At 45.6% G+C, this 13,741-nt stretch overlaps 1 protein-coding gene across 8 annotated transcripts in view; it reads right to left on the reverse strand.

Moving 5' to 3' along the window:
* The window catches only part of slc26a6 (solute carrier family 26 member 6), an 88,112-nt gene that overhangs the window by 36,919 nt on the left and 37,452 nt on the right, over positions 1-13,741 (reverse strand). For all 8 annotated transcript variants that reach the window (XM_055648077.1, XM_055648079.1, XM_055648076.1 and 5 more), the window contains 2 exons: positions 11,599-11,780; positions 3,830-3,994 (listed from right to left, as the gene is read on the reverse strand). In XM_055648077.1, coding sequence (XP_055504052.1) covers positions 3,830-3,994; positions 11,599-11,780 — 347 coding nt within the window. The remainder of the gene's footprint in view (positions 1-3,829; positions 3,995-11,598; positions 11,781-13,741) is intronic.

The following is a 13,741-nucleotide window of genomic DNA, read 5'->3' on the forward strand; positions in this document are numbered from 1 at the left end:
ATCTCTGTTCCCAGTTTAAAATGAAACTCCATCCGGGTGTTAAGGATCATTTAAATAAGGTTTTCATGATTTTCAAAAATAATTTAAAAGGATTGTACAGAGGGAAATATTTTTATTGTTTGTGGGGGTGCCATGGACAAATGCAAAGAACCCGGAACAGGGTACAGAAGCTAGAACAGTACAGTAGTGAGGCATAATGAAAATTGGAGGAACAGCACCTCATATTTCGCTTGGGCAGCTTGCAATGTTGAGTGAATGTTGATTTTTTCTAATCTCAAGTAGCCCCTGCATTCTCTCTCTCCCCCTTCCTTTTCCCCTACCTACTAATCGTCCTACTAGTTCCACTGTTCACATCCCTGCATTCCTTCGTTATCACCTATTCCCCAGCCAACAATGGGCCATTATAAACTCCACCTTTCCTTGGTCATCTCTTGCTGGCCCTGATCTGTTCTGGCCTTTTCCTAGCTCCAGCCCCCCCCCCCCCCCCCCCTACTTTTCCTTGGTCAGTCTCGGCCCTTGCCTGGCCTAACTCCCTTTAATATGATGGCTGTTCTGGCCTTTTCCTAGCTCCACCCCTTGCTGGACTTCCCCAACCCCCCCCCCCCCCCCCCCCCCCCCCCCATAGCAGTCTGAAGATTGGTTTCTTCCAGACCTATGCCATTCCTTTTGGCCGCCAGGGCTTTCTCTACCTCCCTGCTTAAATAGTTGTGGCCCCTTAAGCTGTGACCCCTTGTCCTGGACTTCCCCAACATCGGAAACAATCTTCCTGCATCTAGCCTGTCCAACCCCAGTTTCCGAGTTACCCCAGCACTGGAGCATACCAGCAACTGCAGTTCCTTCCTGCATTGAACAGTACAGAACAAGGACCAGGCCCTTTGGCCCACAACGTATCTGCAGGAACATGATGGCAACCCCAACTCTTATCTGCCGCACATAATACATATCCCCCATTCCCTGCATATCCACATGCCTTGAAACATATAAGTATGTTAAGGGTTTCGACACGCTTGAGGCAGGAAACATGTTCCCGATGTTGGGGGAGACCAGAACCAGGGGCCACAGATTAAGAATAAGGAGTAAGCCATTTAGAACGTAGATGAGGAAACACTTTTTTCTCACAGAGAGCGGTGAATCTGTGGAATTCTCTGTCTCAGAGGGCGGTGGGGACAGGTTCTCAGGATGCTTTCAAGAGAGAGCTAGATGGGGATCTTAAAAATAGTCAGGGGATATGGGGCGAAGGCAGGAACGGGGTACTGATTGGGGATGATCAGCCATGATCACGTTGAATGGCGGTGCTGGCTCAAAGGGCCGAATGGCATACTCCTGCACCTATTGTGTATTGTCTATCCAAAAGTCTGAAATGCCACTAGCATTCTCCATCACCCCTGGCAGTACGTTCCAGGCACTCACCACCACCTACCCTTCACCTCTCCTTGAAACTTTAACCTAAAAGTTATGCCTCTACCATTTGACACTTCATCCGGGCGAAAAGATTCGGACTGTCTACTTTATCTATGCCTGTCATAAATGTATATATTTCTACCAGGTCTCCCCACAACCTCCAGTGTTCCAGAGAAAACAATCCAACTCTGTCCAACCTCTCCCTGTAGCTAATGTCCCCTAATCCAGGCATCAATCTGGTAAATCTCTGCACCCTTTCCAAAGCCTCCACATCGGTCCTTTAACAGGGCGACCAGTGCTGCATGTAATACTCCAAATGTGGCCGGACCAACGTCCTCTAATGCTGCATCATGACTTCCTGACTCAATGTCCTGAACAATGAAGGCAAGCAAACCATGCGCCTTCAGTATCACTCTATCAATGTGTGTTGCCACTTTCAGGGAGCTACAGACTTGGACCCAAGATAGAGTCATAGTGTGATACAGTGTGGAAACATGTCCCAGCTACACTGGTCCACCCCACTTGCCTGGGCTTGATCCATATCCCTCCAAACTTGTCCATGTAGATCTGAGTAACAATGATGGAACCATGTTCCGAAGGGTATTTGGAAAAAAAAATGAGGAAAAGAGAGTGGGCCTGAAATCTGTGCTAAAATGAGAAACTGTAAATCTGAAATTGATATTTTTTTGCTATCGAAACCTAAATGAAATTAGGATACAGATAAACTGCGACCTCCATGAATGGGGAAAGTTGGTCAACCAGAGAATGGTCTATCATTCCTGTCATGCCTCTGTCAAATGATTCTTTTGTCTAGGGCTGTAATCAGATACCATTTGCATGCAGCCTGCACTCTGCCTCCTCTTTAAGCCCTGGCCTGTGATGAAAGTTGGGAGTGTTCGTACTGGTGACTGGGTTCTCCTAGTTTACAAGCTTTCCGTTAATCAATGACTGGTTGCACTTGACTGTGTTCTGTGTTCCATCTGAACAGTGGAAATTGACAGCCTTCATTTAATTGGCAATTTATCTTCATGATCAATTCACATATTGCCATCTCCATGACTTTCTATACGGTGGGTAAAGTTCACAGGAAGACAAACAAAATTAAACTTAACCCTTGGTGGCAACAGATCATACACTGGCACATTAACCGCTTGCGAAACAGGAAAATGGTTCATACATCATCATTGTTAAAGAATTAAAAGCGGCAACAATTTCAATGTCCATTTTAAAATGTTGCATGACTTTTTCTCGTCACATATCCTGTTATTTAATTGAGACATGTATCAGATATGAAGGGAATGCATCTAATGGGCAGGTATTTTAGTTGGTAGTATAATGCACTTTGAGATATTTGGTGTTCTAGTGTCCACCTGCTTTATGTGTAATCCGTATCCTACTAGACATTGTTCTGTGCACCTGTTTTCAGTATTTACTTTTAACTTTCAAGGGCTTCCAGTTCACAATTTACTCAAATTTAAAGTATGAATCTTCTATTCAAATCTCTCTGTGTACTTATCCAGCCCCGAACCATTAACCTCAACTAACTATAGAAGTCTCTGCAATCCATGTGTACCATCTTTGGCTCAGGACTGGTGTCTTGCTCTCTAAAACCAGGGGTGGCACAGCGGTAGAGTTGCTGCCTTACTACACCAGAGACCTGGGTTCGATCCTGACTACGGGTGCTGTCTGTATGTAGTTTGTACGTTCTCTCCCTGACCGCTCCAGTTTCCTCCTACACTCCTAAGACATACAGGTTTGTAAGTTGTGTAGGAAAGAACTGCAGATGCTGGTTTAAATCGAAGGTAGACACGTAATGCTGGAGAATGCGTGACGTTTCGGGTCGAGTCTGAAGAAGGGTCTCGACCCGAAACGTCACCCATTCCTTCTCTCCAGAGATGCTGCCTGTCCCGCTGAGTTTCTCCAGCATTTTGCGTCTAAGGTTTGTAAGTTCATTGGCTTTGGTAAAGATTGTAAATTGTCCTTAGTACTAGTGTATGGGGATCGCTGGTTGGTTTTGCTGTGATTCCTCACCTTTGGACAGCACAGTGGAAATGTGGAAACGCGAGAGACTGTGGATGTTGGAATGAAGAGCAAAATAAAAAGTACTGGAGGAATGGCAGTGTGTGTGTGGAGGGAAATGGAAAGCCAATGTTTAGGGTTGGGACCCTTCTTCAGACTCAGTGGAAAGTTACTTGTGACCGTGAGGCTGGCGGGGTGGAAGATTGCAACCTTCACGTGGTCCGCCCTGTTTCGACTAATGCAATCAACTCGACGTGCACAAACGGAAGATCAAATAGAACAAGTTATCCAACAACTTTAGGCTGTGCACGCCACACGAAAAAAGAAGAAGTGAGGCTGGCAACAGTGGTGGTTTAAAACTACAGTTACTATTGCAAAACCGCATTTCACAGAGGCACCTGTTACTCACATAGATTAGCGCCAGGGGTCCATTCTTCTTGGGAACAGAGATGCCAAGCACATATATCAGCTGTGACACCAGCACATGGACTGCTGCCCCAGTGGTGTATCCTCGGACCAGAGGGTCGGAAAGGTATGTGACGACAAATCCAAATCGTATCATCCCCAGCATGATCTGCACAGTGGGGAAAAGCACAAGTATACAGATAGCAGAAAACATTCTTCCTCCACCTCTGGTGATCATAATGAAACCCAACAGTCTTTCTAAACCCTGTCTTACCTACCGAATAACGAAAGGCCGAGGTAGACTGAATGTGGAAAGGATGTTTCCAATAGTGGGAGATCTAGGATTAGAAGGCACAGCCTCGGAATAAAAAGGCATACCTTTAGAATTAGGAGGAGGATGAATTTCTTCAGCCAAAGTGTGGTGAATCTGTGGAATTTGTTTCCACGGATGGCTGTGGAGGCCAAGTCACTGGTTATTTTGAAAGCAGAGATTGATAGGTCCTTGATTAGTAAAGGTTTCAAAGGTTACGGGGAGAAGGCAGGAGAATGGCGTTGAGGGGGAGAAAGATAGATTGGCCATAATTGAATAGTGGAGCAGACTTGAAGGGCCAAATGGCTTAGATCTGTTGTTATATCGTAGGGTCTATTGTGACCTTGTTAGGAACTACATTGGTGATTGGGTCCACTATTAATGAACAACTATGTTTCCTCTTCATTGCCTAACATGCTATGCCCTTTGTGAGTACAGGCAATGAAAGTGATTAAGTATTTAACACAGCTTTATCTGCTTGAAGGTCTCTTTAAGATTCACCGCCTGCCTTATAAGATCAAATATGGGTAAAGTCCACGATAAAGACAAATGAAACTAATTTTAACCACTGGTGAAAGAAAACAGCAAATGCCGATTCTCCAACACATACACATCATATGGGATAGAGACACAGACACGTCCACTTTACATCCTGCATGTATGTATTGTTTTTATTCCCTTGCAATCATTTTATTTTGCTTCCCACCAAAATAAGTCAACAATGTAATGGGAGATACGATTATTGCATCCTCCTATAAGAGTAATTTTTCTGATAAAGTAAAACTATTTCCAGTAAGTACTGGGGAATTTGGTCTATTGGTGGGGCATCATCCGTGACCTCAAAGTTGGCGGCAGGAGGTGCCGGAGAAGGATGGTCTGCTGGTGATTCTGTTGAGGTGAAGGCTGCATTGGGCCTTTATGGCCAACGGCAGCTGGGACTGTGAAAATAGTGGCAAAACCCTGGTGACCCTTGCAAATGGACTCAAAGGGCAGTTTCAATATATTGGGCGCATAATTGGAGTATTGTATTTATGTATGGCAATAATCAGTAAGATCAGTAAATTATGGCGGCATGGTGGTGCAGTGGTAGAGTTGCTGCCTTATGGGCCTGTCCCACTTAGGTGACTTTTCAGGCTACCACAGGAGACTATGCGGTCGCCACATGGTCGCTGGTGGTCGCCGGGGTGTCGCCTGTATGGTCATGAGTAGTCTCCTCAGTTGCCCAAAGAGTCATAGCGTCTTTCCGGTCAGCAAAAAATTTTCAACACGTTGATGAATTTTCGGCGACAGTGGAGACCTTGGGTTTGACATTAAATGAGCGTAGCTTGACGTAGGTGCTGTCATAGGTTGTCGCCAGGTTAATGTAGGCAGTCGCCAGGATGTCGTCAGTTGTTGACAGGATGTCGTAGGTTATCGTCAGGCGACATAGCTTGGCGCTGGTGCTGACTTTAGTGAATTTCTATGTCGTACTTGCTGGCAGTTGCCGAAAAAATCGCCTAAGTGGGACAGTCCCGTGCAGCGCTTGCAACGCCGAAGACCCGAGGTTTGATCCCGACTACGGGTGCTGTCTGTACGGAGTTTGTACGTTCTCCCCGTGATCACGTGGGTTTTCTTTGAAACCTTTGGTTTCCTCCCACAGTCGAAAGATGTACAGGTTTGCAGGTTAATTGGCTTGGTGCTTGTGTAAATTGTCCCTAGTGTGTGTAGGATAGTGTCAATGTGTGAGAATCACTGGTGGGTGTGGACCCGATGGGCCTGGTTCCACACTGTATCTCTGAACTAAACTAAACTAAACAGTGTGCAAAAAAATGAATCTCATTGTACCTTCTATACCTACTGATAATAAAAGAACCATAGAATTGACCTTTGAAATGGATTTGACTGAATTCTCATCCAAAATAACATCATGTTTATGTATAGTGGGTGGTAAAACTAGACTCTAGATAAAGGAACAGGAACTGGCCCTTCGGCTACAATGTCCGTGCTAAACATGATGCCTAGTTAAACAAATCACTTCTGCCTGTACATGATCCTCATCCCTCCATTCTCTACACATCCGTGTGCCTTTCCTTGCCTTTTTCCCCCATGCGTTTCCATGCATCTTTAATGCCACTTTCGCATCTGCCTCAACCACCAGCCCTGCAGCTTGATCCAGGCACCAACTACCGTTTGTGTAAAACATTTGCCCTCATTTGTATCCTTTGTGACTCACGCCCTCATTTTCTGCCTTGGGAGGAGCCCTGCCTCACACACTCACCCTTGATTAATAAGTAGGACAGTTCTTCCTTATTGCTTCTCTATGATGCTTTTTGGCAGATTGGTCCATTAAGATCCCAATGGGCCCGTCCCACTTAAGTTATTTTTAGGCGACTGCCGGCGACTGTCATAGTCGTAGTAGTTCGCCGAAAAACTGGCGACTGGACCCCCCCTTCGACAGAAAATTTGAAATAAAATCATTACTTTAACAACAAAAATAAACTAAGTCAGCACTGGCGACAACATACGTCACCTGGCAGCAACCTACGTTAACCTGGCGACAACTACGACAGCACCTACGTCAAGATAAGTCAAGCTACGCTCATTGGCGTCAAACCCACTGTCACCGACTGTCTCTGAAAAATTTTCACCATGTTGAAAAACCAGCGGCGACCAGAAAGATGCTACGACTCTTTGGGCGACTGAGGAGACGACTCACGACCATACAGGCAACACCCTGGGCAACCATACTTTCCTTGGAAATCAGTTTATTTCCAAATGCAATTCACTGACAGATGATGAACCAGAAAATATTTTGCTTGTGCTCTCTTTTGTGGACGCAGCCCAGACCATCACACAAACCAACCTCCCTTCTATCAACTCCATCTACACTTCACGCTGCCTCGGCAAGGTTACCAGCATAATCAAGGATGAGTCTCACCCCGATCACTCCCTCTTCTCCCCTCTCCCATCAGGCAAGAGGTACAGAAGTTTGAAAATGCACACCTCCATATTCAGGGACAGTTTTTTCTCAGCTGTCATCAGGCAACTGAACCATCCTCCAACAACTATAGACCAGTCCTAAGCTACTATCTACCTCTTTGGAATGAATGAATGAATGAATACGTTTATTTTCATTGCACAATGCTGTGCAACGAAATTCCATTGCATCTCCTCCGGTTAAAAAATACAAACACGACAACCATTGACACATATGTACACTTATTAGTAAAAATAATAAATAAGTATTTAAAAAGAATTTTAAAAGAATGTTGCATTTCTTGGAATTACATTTTGCTTCCCCAGTGTTCTCTGTTGGAATTAAGTTATTTTATCGCACATGGGTAGAAACTATTTTTTAGTTTACGGGTGCGAGCCTTCAGAGACCTGAATCGCCTCCCAGAGGGTAGCAGAGTGAAAAGGTGGTTGGCAGGGTGGGATGTGTCCTGCTTGATGTTTGTGGCCCAGGCGCAAGCATCGGGCCCTATATATGTCATCCAAGGATGGCAGTTGAGCGTTTGTAATGCTCTGTGCAGTTTTTATAATTCCTTGCAGCGCCCTCCTCTCAGCCACAGTGCAGCTAGTAAACCACAGCAGGATGCCATAGGAGAGGATACTTTCCACGGCGCATCGGTAGAAGGACAGCAGCAGCGGCTGTGAGACGTTTGCTCTCCGCAGAAACCTCAGGAAATATAGCCGCTGATGTGACTTCTTCACCAGAGTGACGGTGTTCATTTGCCATTTGAGGTCCTGGGAGATGTTTATTCCCAGGAACTTAAAGCCAATGATTCTCTCCACCATGTCTCATTTGATGTATAAAGGAGCAGGTTCCTCTCTCCTCTTCCTCCTGAAGTCATCGACCAGTTCTTTTGTCTTTGATGGGTTGAGTACCAGGTTGTTTTTGGTACACCAGACAGTCAGTTTTTGGACTTCATCTCTGTAGCCAGACTCGTCGTTGTTGTTTATCAGTCCCACCACAGTCGTGTCGTCCACAAACTTGATGATCCTGTTTGTACTGTGTGTTGGTATACAGTGTATATTGTATACAAGATGGGACTCAGCACACAACCTTGTGGCGCTCCTGTGCTGAGCGTCAGGACTGGGGAGTAATTGGACCCCATCCTGACAGTCTGTGGGCGGTCTGTTCAGAAGTCCTTCATCCATCTGCATGTGTTTGCATTAACACCCTGATCAGACAGTTTGTCCACCATTCTGCTGGGGATGATGGTATTAAATGCAGAACTAAAATCTACAAATAACATCCTCACATATGAGCCAGGGCGCTCCAGATGTGTCAGTGCAGAATGTAGAGCTATGTTGATGGCATCCTCCGTTGACCTATTAGCTCTATATGCAAACTGATGCTGATCCAGGGTGGATGGGAGTGAGGACTTAATGTGGGCCAGGACCAGCCGTTCAAAACATTTCATCACCGTTGAAGTGAGAGCAACAAGTCTATAGTCATTCAAGCTGGTAATAGATGTTTTTATGGGTACAGGCACGACAGTAGCAGTTTTGAAACATTTAGGGACAGTGCACGTTGACAGAGAGAGGTTAAAGATGTCGCTAAAAACCTCCGCTAACTGGTCTGCACAGTCCCGCAATACTCTCCCTGGGATGCCATCTGGGCCAGCAGCCTTCCTGGGGTTGACCCTGCGGAGTGCTCTTCTGACGTCCTCTGTACTCACAGTGAGTAAACATAGAAACATAGAAATTAGGTGCAGGAGTGGGCCATTCGGCCCTTCGAGCCTGCACCGCCATTCAATATGATCATGGCTGATCATCCAACTCAGTATCCCGTACCTGCCTTCTCTCCATACCCCTGATCCCCTTAGCCACAAGGGCCACATCTAACTCCCTCTTAAATATAGCCAATGAACTGGCCGCAACTACCCTCTGTGGCAGAGAGTTCCAGAGATTCACCATTCTCTGTGTGAAAAAAGTTCTTCTCATCTCGGTTTTAAAGGATTTCCCCTTATCCTTAAGCTGTGACCCCTTGTCCTGGACTTCCCTAACATCAGGAACAATCTTCCTGCATCTAGCCTGTCCAACCCCTTAAGAATTTTGTTTGTAAGTTTCTGTGCCAGGTCGTCAGTGCTGGGTGCGGCTGCAGGTGCAGGCTCCGCCTCATTCAGCTCAAAACGGGTGAAAAAGTGGTTGAGCTCCTCAGCTAGCGAGTTGTTACTGCTGCTGATGGTCGGCCCCCCCTTGCCCTTGTAGTTGGTAAGTTGCTGAATGTCCTGCCAGATACGCCGAGGGTCCCTCTCGTTAAAATACCCCTCTAACCTTCTTCCATAGGCTGTCTTTGCCTCTTTAATGGCTCTCTTTAGTTTAGATCTGGCAGTGCTGTACAGTTCATCATTGCCAGATCTAAAGGCTGAGTTGCGTTCCCTCAGCAGTTTCCTGACATCCCTGGTCATCCATGGTTTGTTGTTTGGATAGCACCTGACCTCCCTGTCGACAGTGACGTTGTTGATACAGTTCTGTATATAGAACATGACTGTGGATGTGTATTCTTGTATGTCCTGGTTTGCAAAAAGATCCCACTGGGTGCGCTCAAAACAGTCCTGAAGTTGTGCGGCAGCACCCTCGGGCCAAGTCTTTATGTTTCTCACACTGAGACTCGGACTATCTTTAATCTGACTTTATCTTGCACTATACGTTATTCACTTCACCCTGTATCCATACACAGTGGACGGCTGGATTGAAATTATTTAGTCTTTCTGCTGACTGGAACTAAAAGCTTTTCACTGTACCGTTCGTACATGTGATAATAACTTGTACAAAAGTTATAACTGAACTAAACTGATTCAACATCATGCTCGTTCTTCCCTCTCTGATGATATCTTTTTTATACTTTGAGCAGATGATAAGTAGGGACAAGTCAGTGGCTGGTCTGGGTGTAGAAACATGAGCCATGAATTGTACAGAGTTGTTGGTGGCTGGTTGATGAAGGGACAGGAAAAAAAGGGTTTGGATGTCTTGCAATTAGGGTGCGGGGAACATGGAGAGCTGTTGAGCAGAGAGTGAATTGTGTGCTCAGGATAGAGATGGATTGTGCTAGCTTACATGTGGGTGCTCAGTGTGCCACGTACTTAAAATGATGCAAAGGAGTTCATTCGGCCCATTGATTCATGCTAGTTCCCGAGAGAAACAATCCCAACAGTCCGCTTCTCCCTTTCTTTGTATATGCTCAGATTTTGAAAACAAATGCCCATCAAGCAGGGCGGCACAGTGGCGCAGCGCCAGAGTTGTTGCCATACAGCGCCAGAGACCTGAGTTTGATCCTGACTACAGATGCTGTCTCTACAGAGTTTGCACGTTCTCCCTGTGACTGCATGGGCTTTCTCTGACTGATCTGGTTTCCTACCACACTCCAAAGTCTGTAGGTCAATTGGCTTCTATAGATTGTCCCTAGTGTGTTTGATAGGACTAGTGTACGGGTGATCGCTGGTCGGCGTGGACTTGATGAGCCAAAGGGCCTGTTTCCACGCTGTATCTCTAAAACTAAAACTAAAATGCAAGACTAAACAGTGATATACTGTTGCTACTTAACCCACCAGCACATCTTTAACATGTGGGAGGAGACAGGAGCACTTGAAGCAAAACTACACGGTCATGCAGAGAAGGTGCAAACTCTGCAGACAGAACCTAATATTAAGGATCAAACCAGGGCCACTCTCAGCTCTGGTTCAGAAGGTTACATTCTAAACCTGCTCCAGTAACCTGAACAAAATATCCACACTGTTGCCCCAGTGATGCACCATTGGAAAAGCTGTCCATTGCTCTTGAAGTCGACATAAAGATCCCATAGTATTTTCCTGAAGAACAGCAGGTGAATTAGCCTGAACATTTGTAAGAAAGTTACCTGCACTGATCATTACAATGAAATAAGGTATGATTGCAACTTTGCAAGCTGATGCAAGCATTGCTGTATGTATGAGCTTGGTGCGGGCAGACTACCATTGGCAATGACCATTTCCAAAGGCATCTATTTCACTGTTCATATTCCTTCGGTTTCACCTCCTCCTGAACCAACAATGGACCATTGTGGGCTCTATGACCATCGGTGCCATCTAGTTTGTTCTGTACCTCCAGTTTCCCTCTCCCCTGACTCTCAGTCTGAAGAAGGGTCTCGACCCGAAAAGCCACCTACTCCTTTTCCCCAGAGATGCTGCCTGACCTGCTGAGTTATTCCAGCTTTCTGTGTCTATTGTCAGAGATAAGAAGACAGATATAAGCCAAAAGGGTAAAGAATTGCGAATTGGTAAGCTTGGGGTAGAAAGTTGCCCCTTCTTGTCTGCATTGCACTGGGGCCAGTTTCCAAAAGATAAATCCTGAACTTCCATTTGCTTCCCATTAACTTGCTGCACCTGCATGGCTAACATTTTGTGTTTCATATCTTAAACGATGCAGTCCTCAATCAAACCTTCCCACCTTTCTGCCCCACATGAACACGAGCTCCGAGTTCCCTTGTGATAACTCACTTGGATGATCCCACAAAGGAAGGTGACCATGGCTGCCACTTTCACTCGCATCATGTCTCGTGCCACCATGTCTATCACAACTGTTCCATTCGTATTATTCATAGAAGAGATCACAAAGTTCTCATTCGGAGCCATCCTCTCAGTTATAGTCCCCAACATCACACTCAGGACTGCAAAGGATCCTACAACAAGACAGAAATAGATGTCGGTGAAATTAATATCAGATTGCTGTTAGTTTAGTTTAGAGATAGAGCATGGAAACAGGCCCTTCGGCCCACCTAGTCCGCGCCGACCATCGATCACCCAGTCACACTAGTTCTATGTAATCCCAGTTTTGCATTCTACACACTAGGGGCAATCTACAGAAGCCAATTAACCTACAAACCTGCATGTCTTTGGAATGTGGGAGGAAACCGGAGCAGCAGGAGAAAATGGGAGAATGTACAAATTCTGTACAGACAGCACCCACAGTCAGGATTGAACCCGGGTTTCAGTCACTGTAAGGCAGCAACTCTACTGCTGCACCACGGTGCTGCCCCATTCTGGACCAGAACAAATGATCATTATTACCTTCCCTTCAGTAAATGTAATGCAACATGTAGTAACACACGTGACTTGCATAGAATGAAAAAGCATTACACTTCATGGTGCTTTGAATAAAATAATAAAAAATTGTACTGCATAACACACTGTTACTTCAACATTTTGTACTTTTTCCAACCACCTGCCTAGTAAATGCCTCCTCCCCCCTCTCCTGTATCCACGTAGCGCTTGTCATAGTTTATCCTGCCCTCACTGCATTCAGTCCCAACCCAAAACATCACCCATTCATGTTCTCCACAGATGCTGCTTGACCTGTTGAATTACTCCAGCACTTTGTGTCTTTTTTTAATAATGCACATAAGATTAATTCAACAAATAACATCTGAAGTTTGCTCCAGGTGGAATATTCGCAGAGTTTTAAAAAGCTCGTCTTTGTTTACAGATCCCTTTAGCTCACGTCTCTTGTTCTCTCTATCTCTCTGACTTCCCTTAACTCTGCAATCCTCCAACACCTCCAACCTCCTCCAGCCCAGAACAAAAAAAAACAGAATCTGGTGGGTCAAGCAGCATCTATGAAGGCAAAAGGTAGATGTTTTCAGGTTGAGACCCTGCATTGGGACTGAGAGGGAGGCAATGGGGAATGGGGGCGAAGGGGTTGAGGTAGAGGATGGTAGATGAGCGGTGGAACAAGATGGGGAGGAGATGAAGGCCAGATGGAACCAGGGGGGGGGGGGGGGGGGGGGGGGGGGGAGGTAAACATAGGGACCATTGTGTATTTTTAAAGCAGAGATCAATAGGTTTGTGATTAGCAAAGGGGCTGTCCCACTGTGGTGACCTAATCCACGAGTTCAGATGAGTTTGCCCTCAAATCATACTCGCAGTATGGTCAACACAAGGTCCTAGGAGGTCTTTGTAACTCTCCTTCATGCTTGAGAGTAGTCCCCGCGTACTCGAGGCCTCAGCTAGGTCGCGGCATATTTTTCAACATGTTGAAAAATGCCCGCGAGTAAAAAAAGGTTGCCATGGGAATAATCGATACTTTTTTTACTCGTAGGTTTAGTCGAAGTAGGTCGTAGTAGGTCGGCATGTTATTCGTAGGTATTCGAGGGTAGTCGAAGGTAATCTAAGATAGTCAATGATAGTCGTAGATAGTCTTCAACATAGTCGAAGGGAGGTCGAAGGAGATCGAAGGAGGTCGTTTTCACTCTCCACTATTCGGTGTCCTATTTTCCCCGAAGTTAGTCGTAGCTAGTCTTCAACATAGTCGAAGGAGGTCTTTAACATGACATTTTTTCAAACTTTCCTAAACTCTTCTAAACATGCCAATTAGGTTACCGCAGTGGGACAGCCCCTTAAGGGTGACAAAGGTTATGAGGAGAAGGCAGGAGAATGGAGTTAAGGCATGTCAGATTAGCCACGATCAAATGGTGGGAGCAGACTTCTCTACCTTATGATCTTATGATTTTCCTGGATAGCACAAAATACATAACTTTTCACAAAATCTTGGTACACATGACAATAATAAACCTATACCAGCAGAGGGTGGGAGAGGGGGGATGGGGAATGTGGAACGTGCAAGGGGGAGATGGAGCAAACCAAA

Source organism: Leucoraja erinacea, chromosome 16, assembly GCF_028641065.1.
Source record: "Leucoraja erinacea ecotype New England chromosome 16, Leri_hhj_1, whole genome shotgun sequence".
NCBI lineage: Eukaryota > Metazoa > Chordata > Chondrichthyes > Rajiformes > Rajidae > Leucoraja > Leucoraja erinaceus.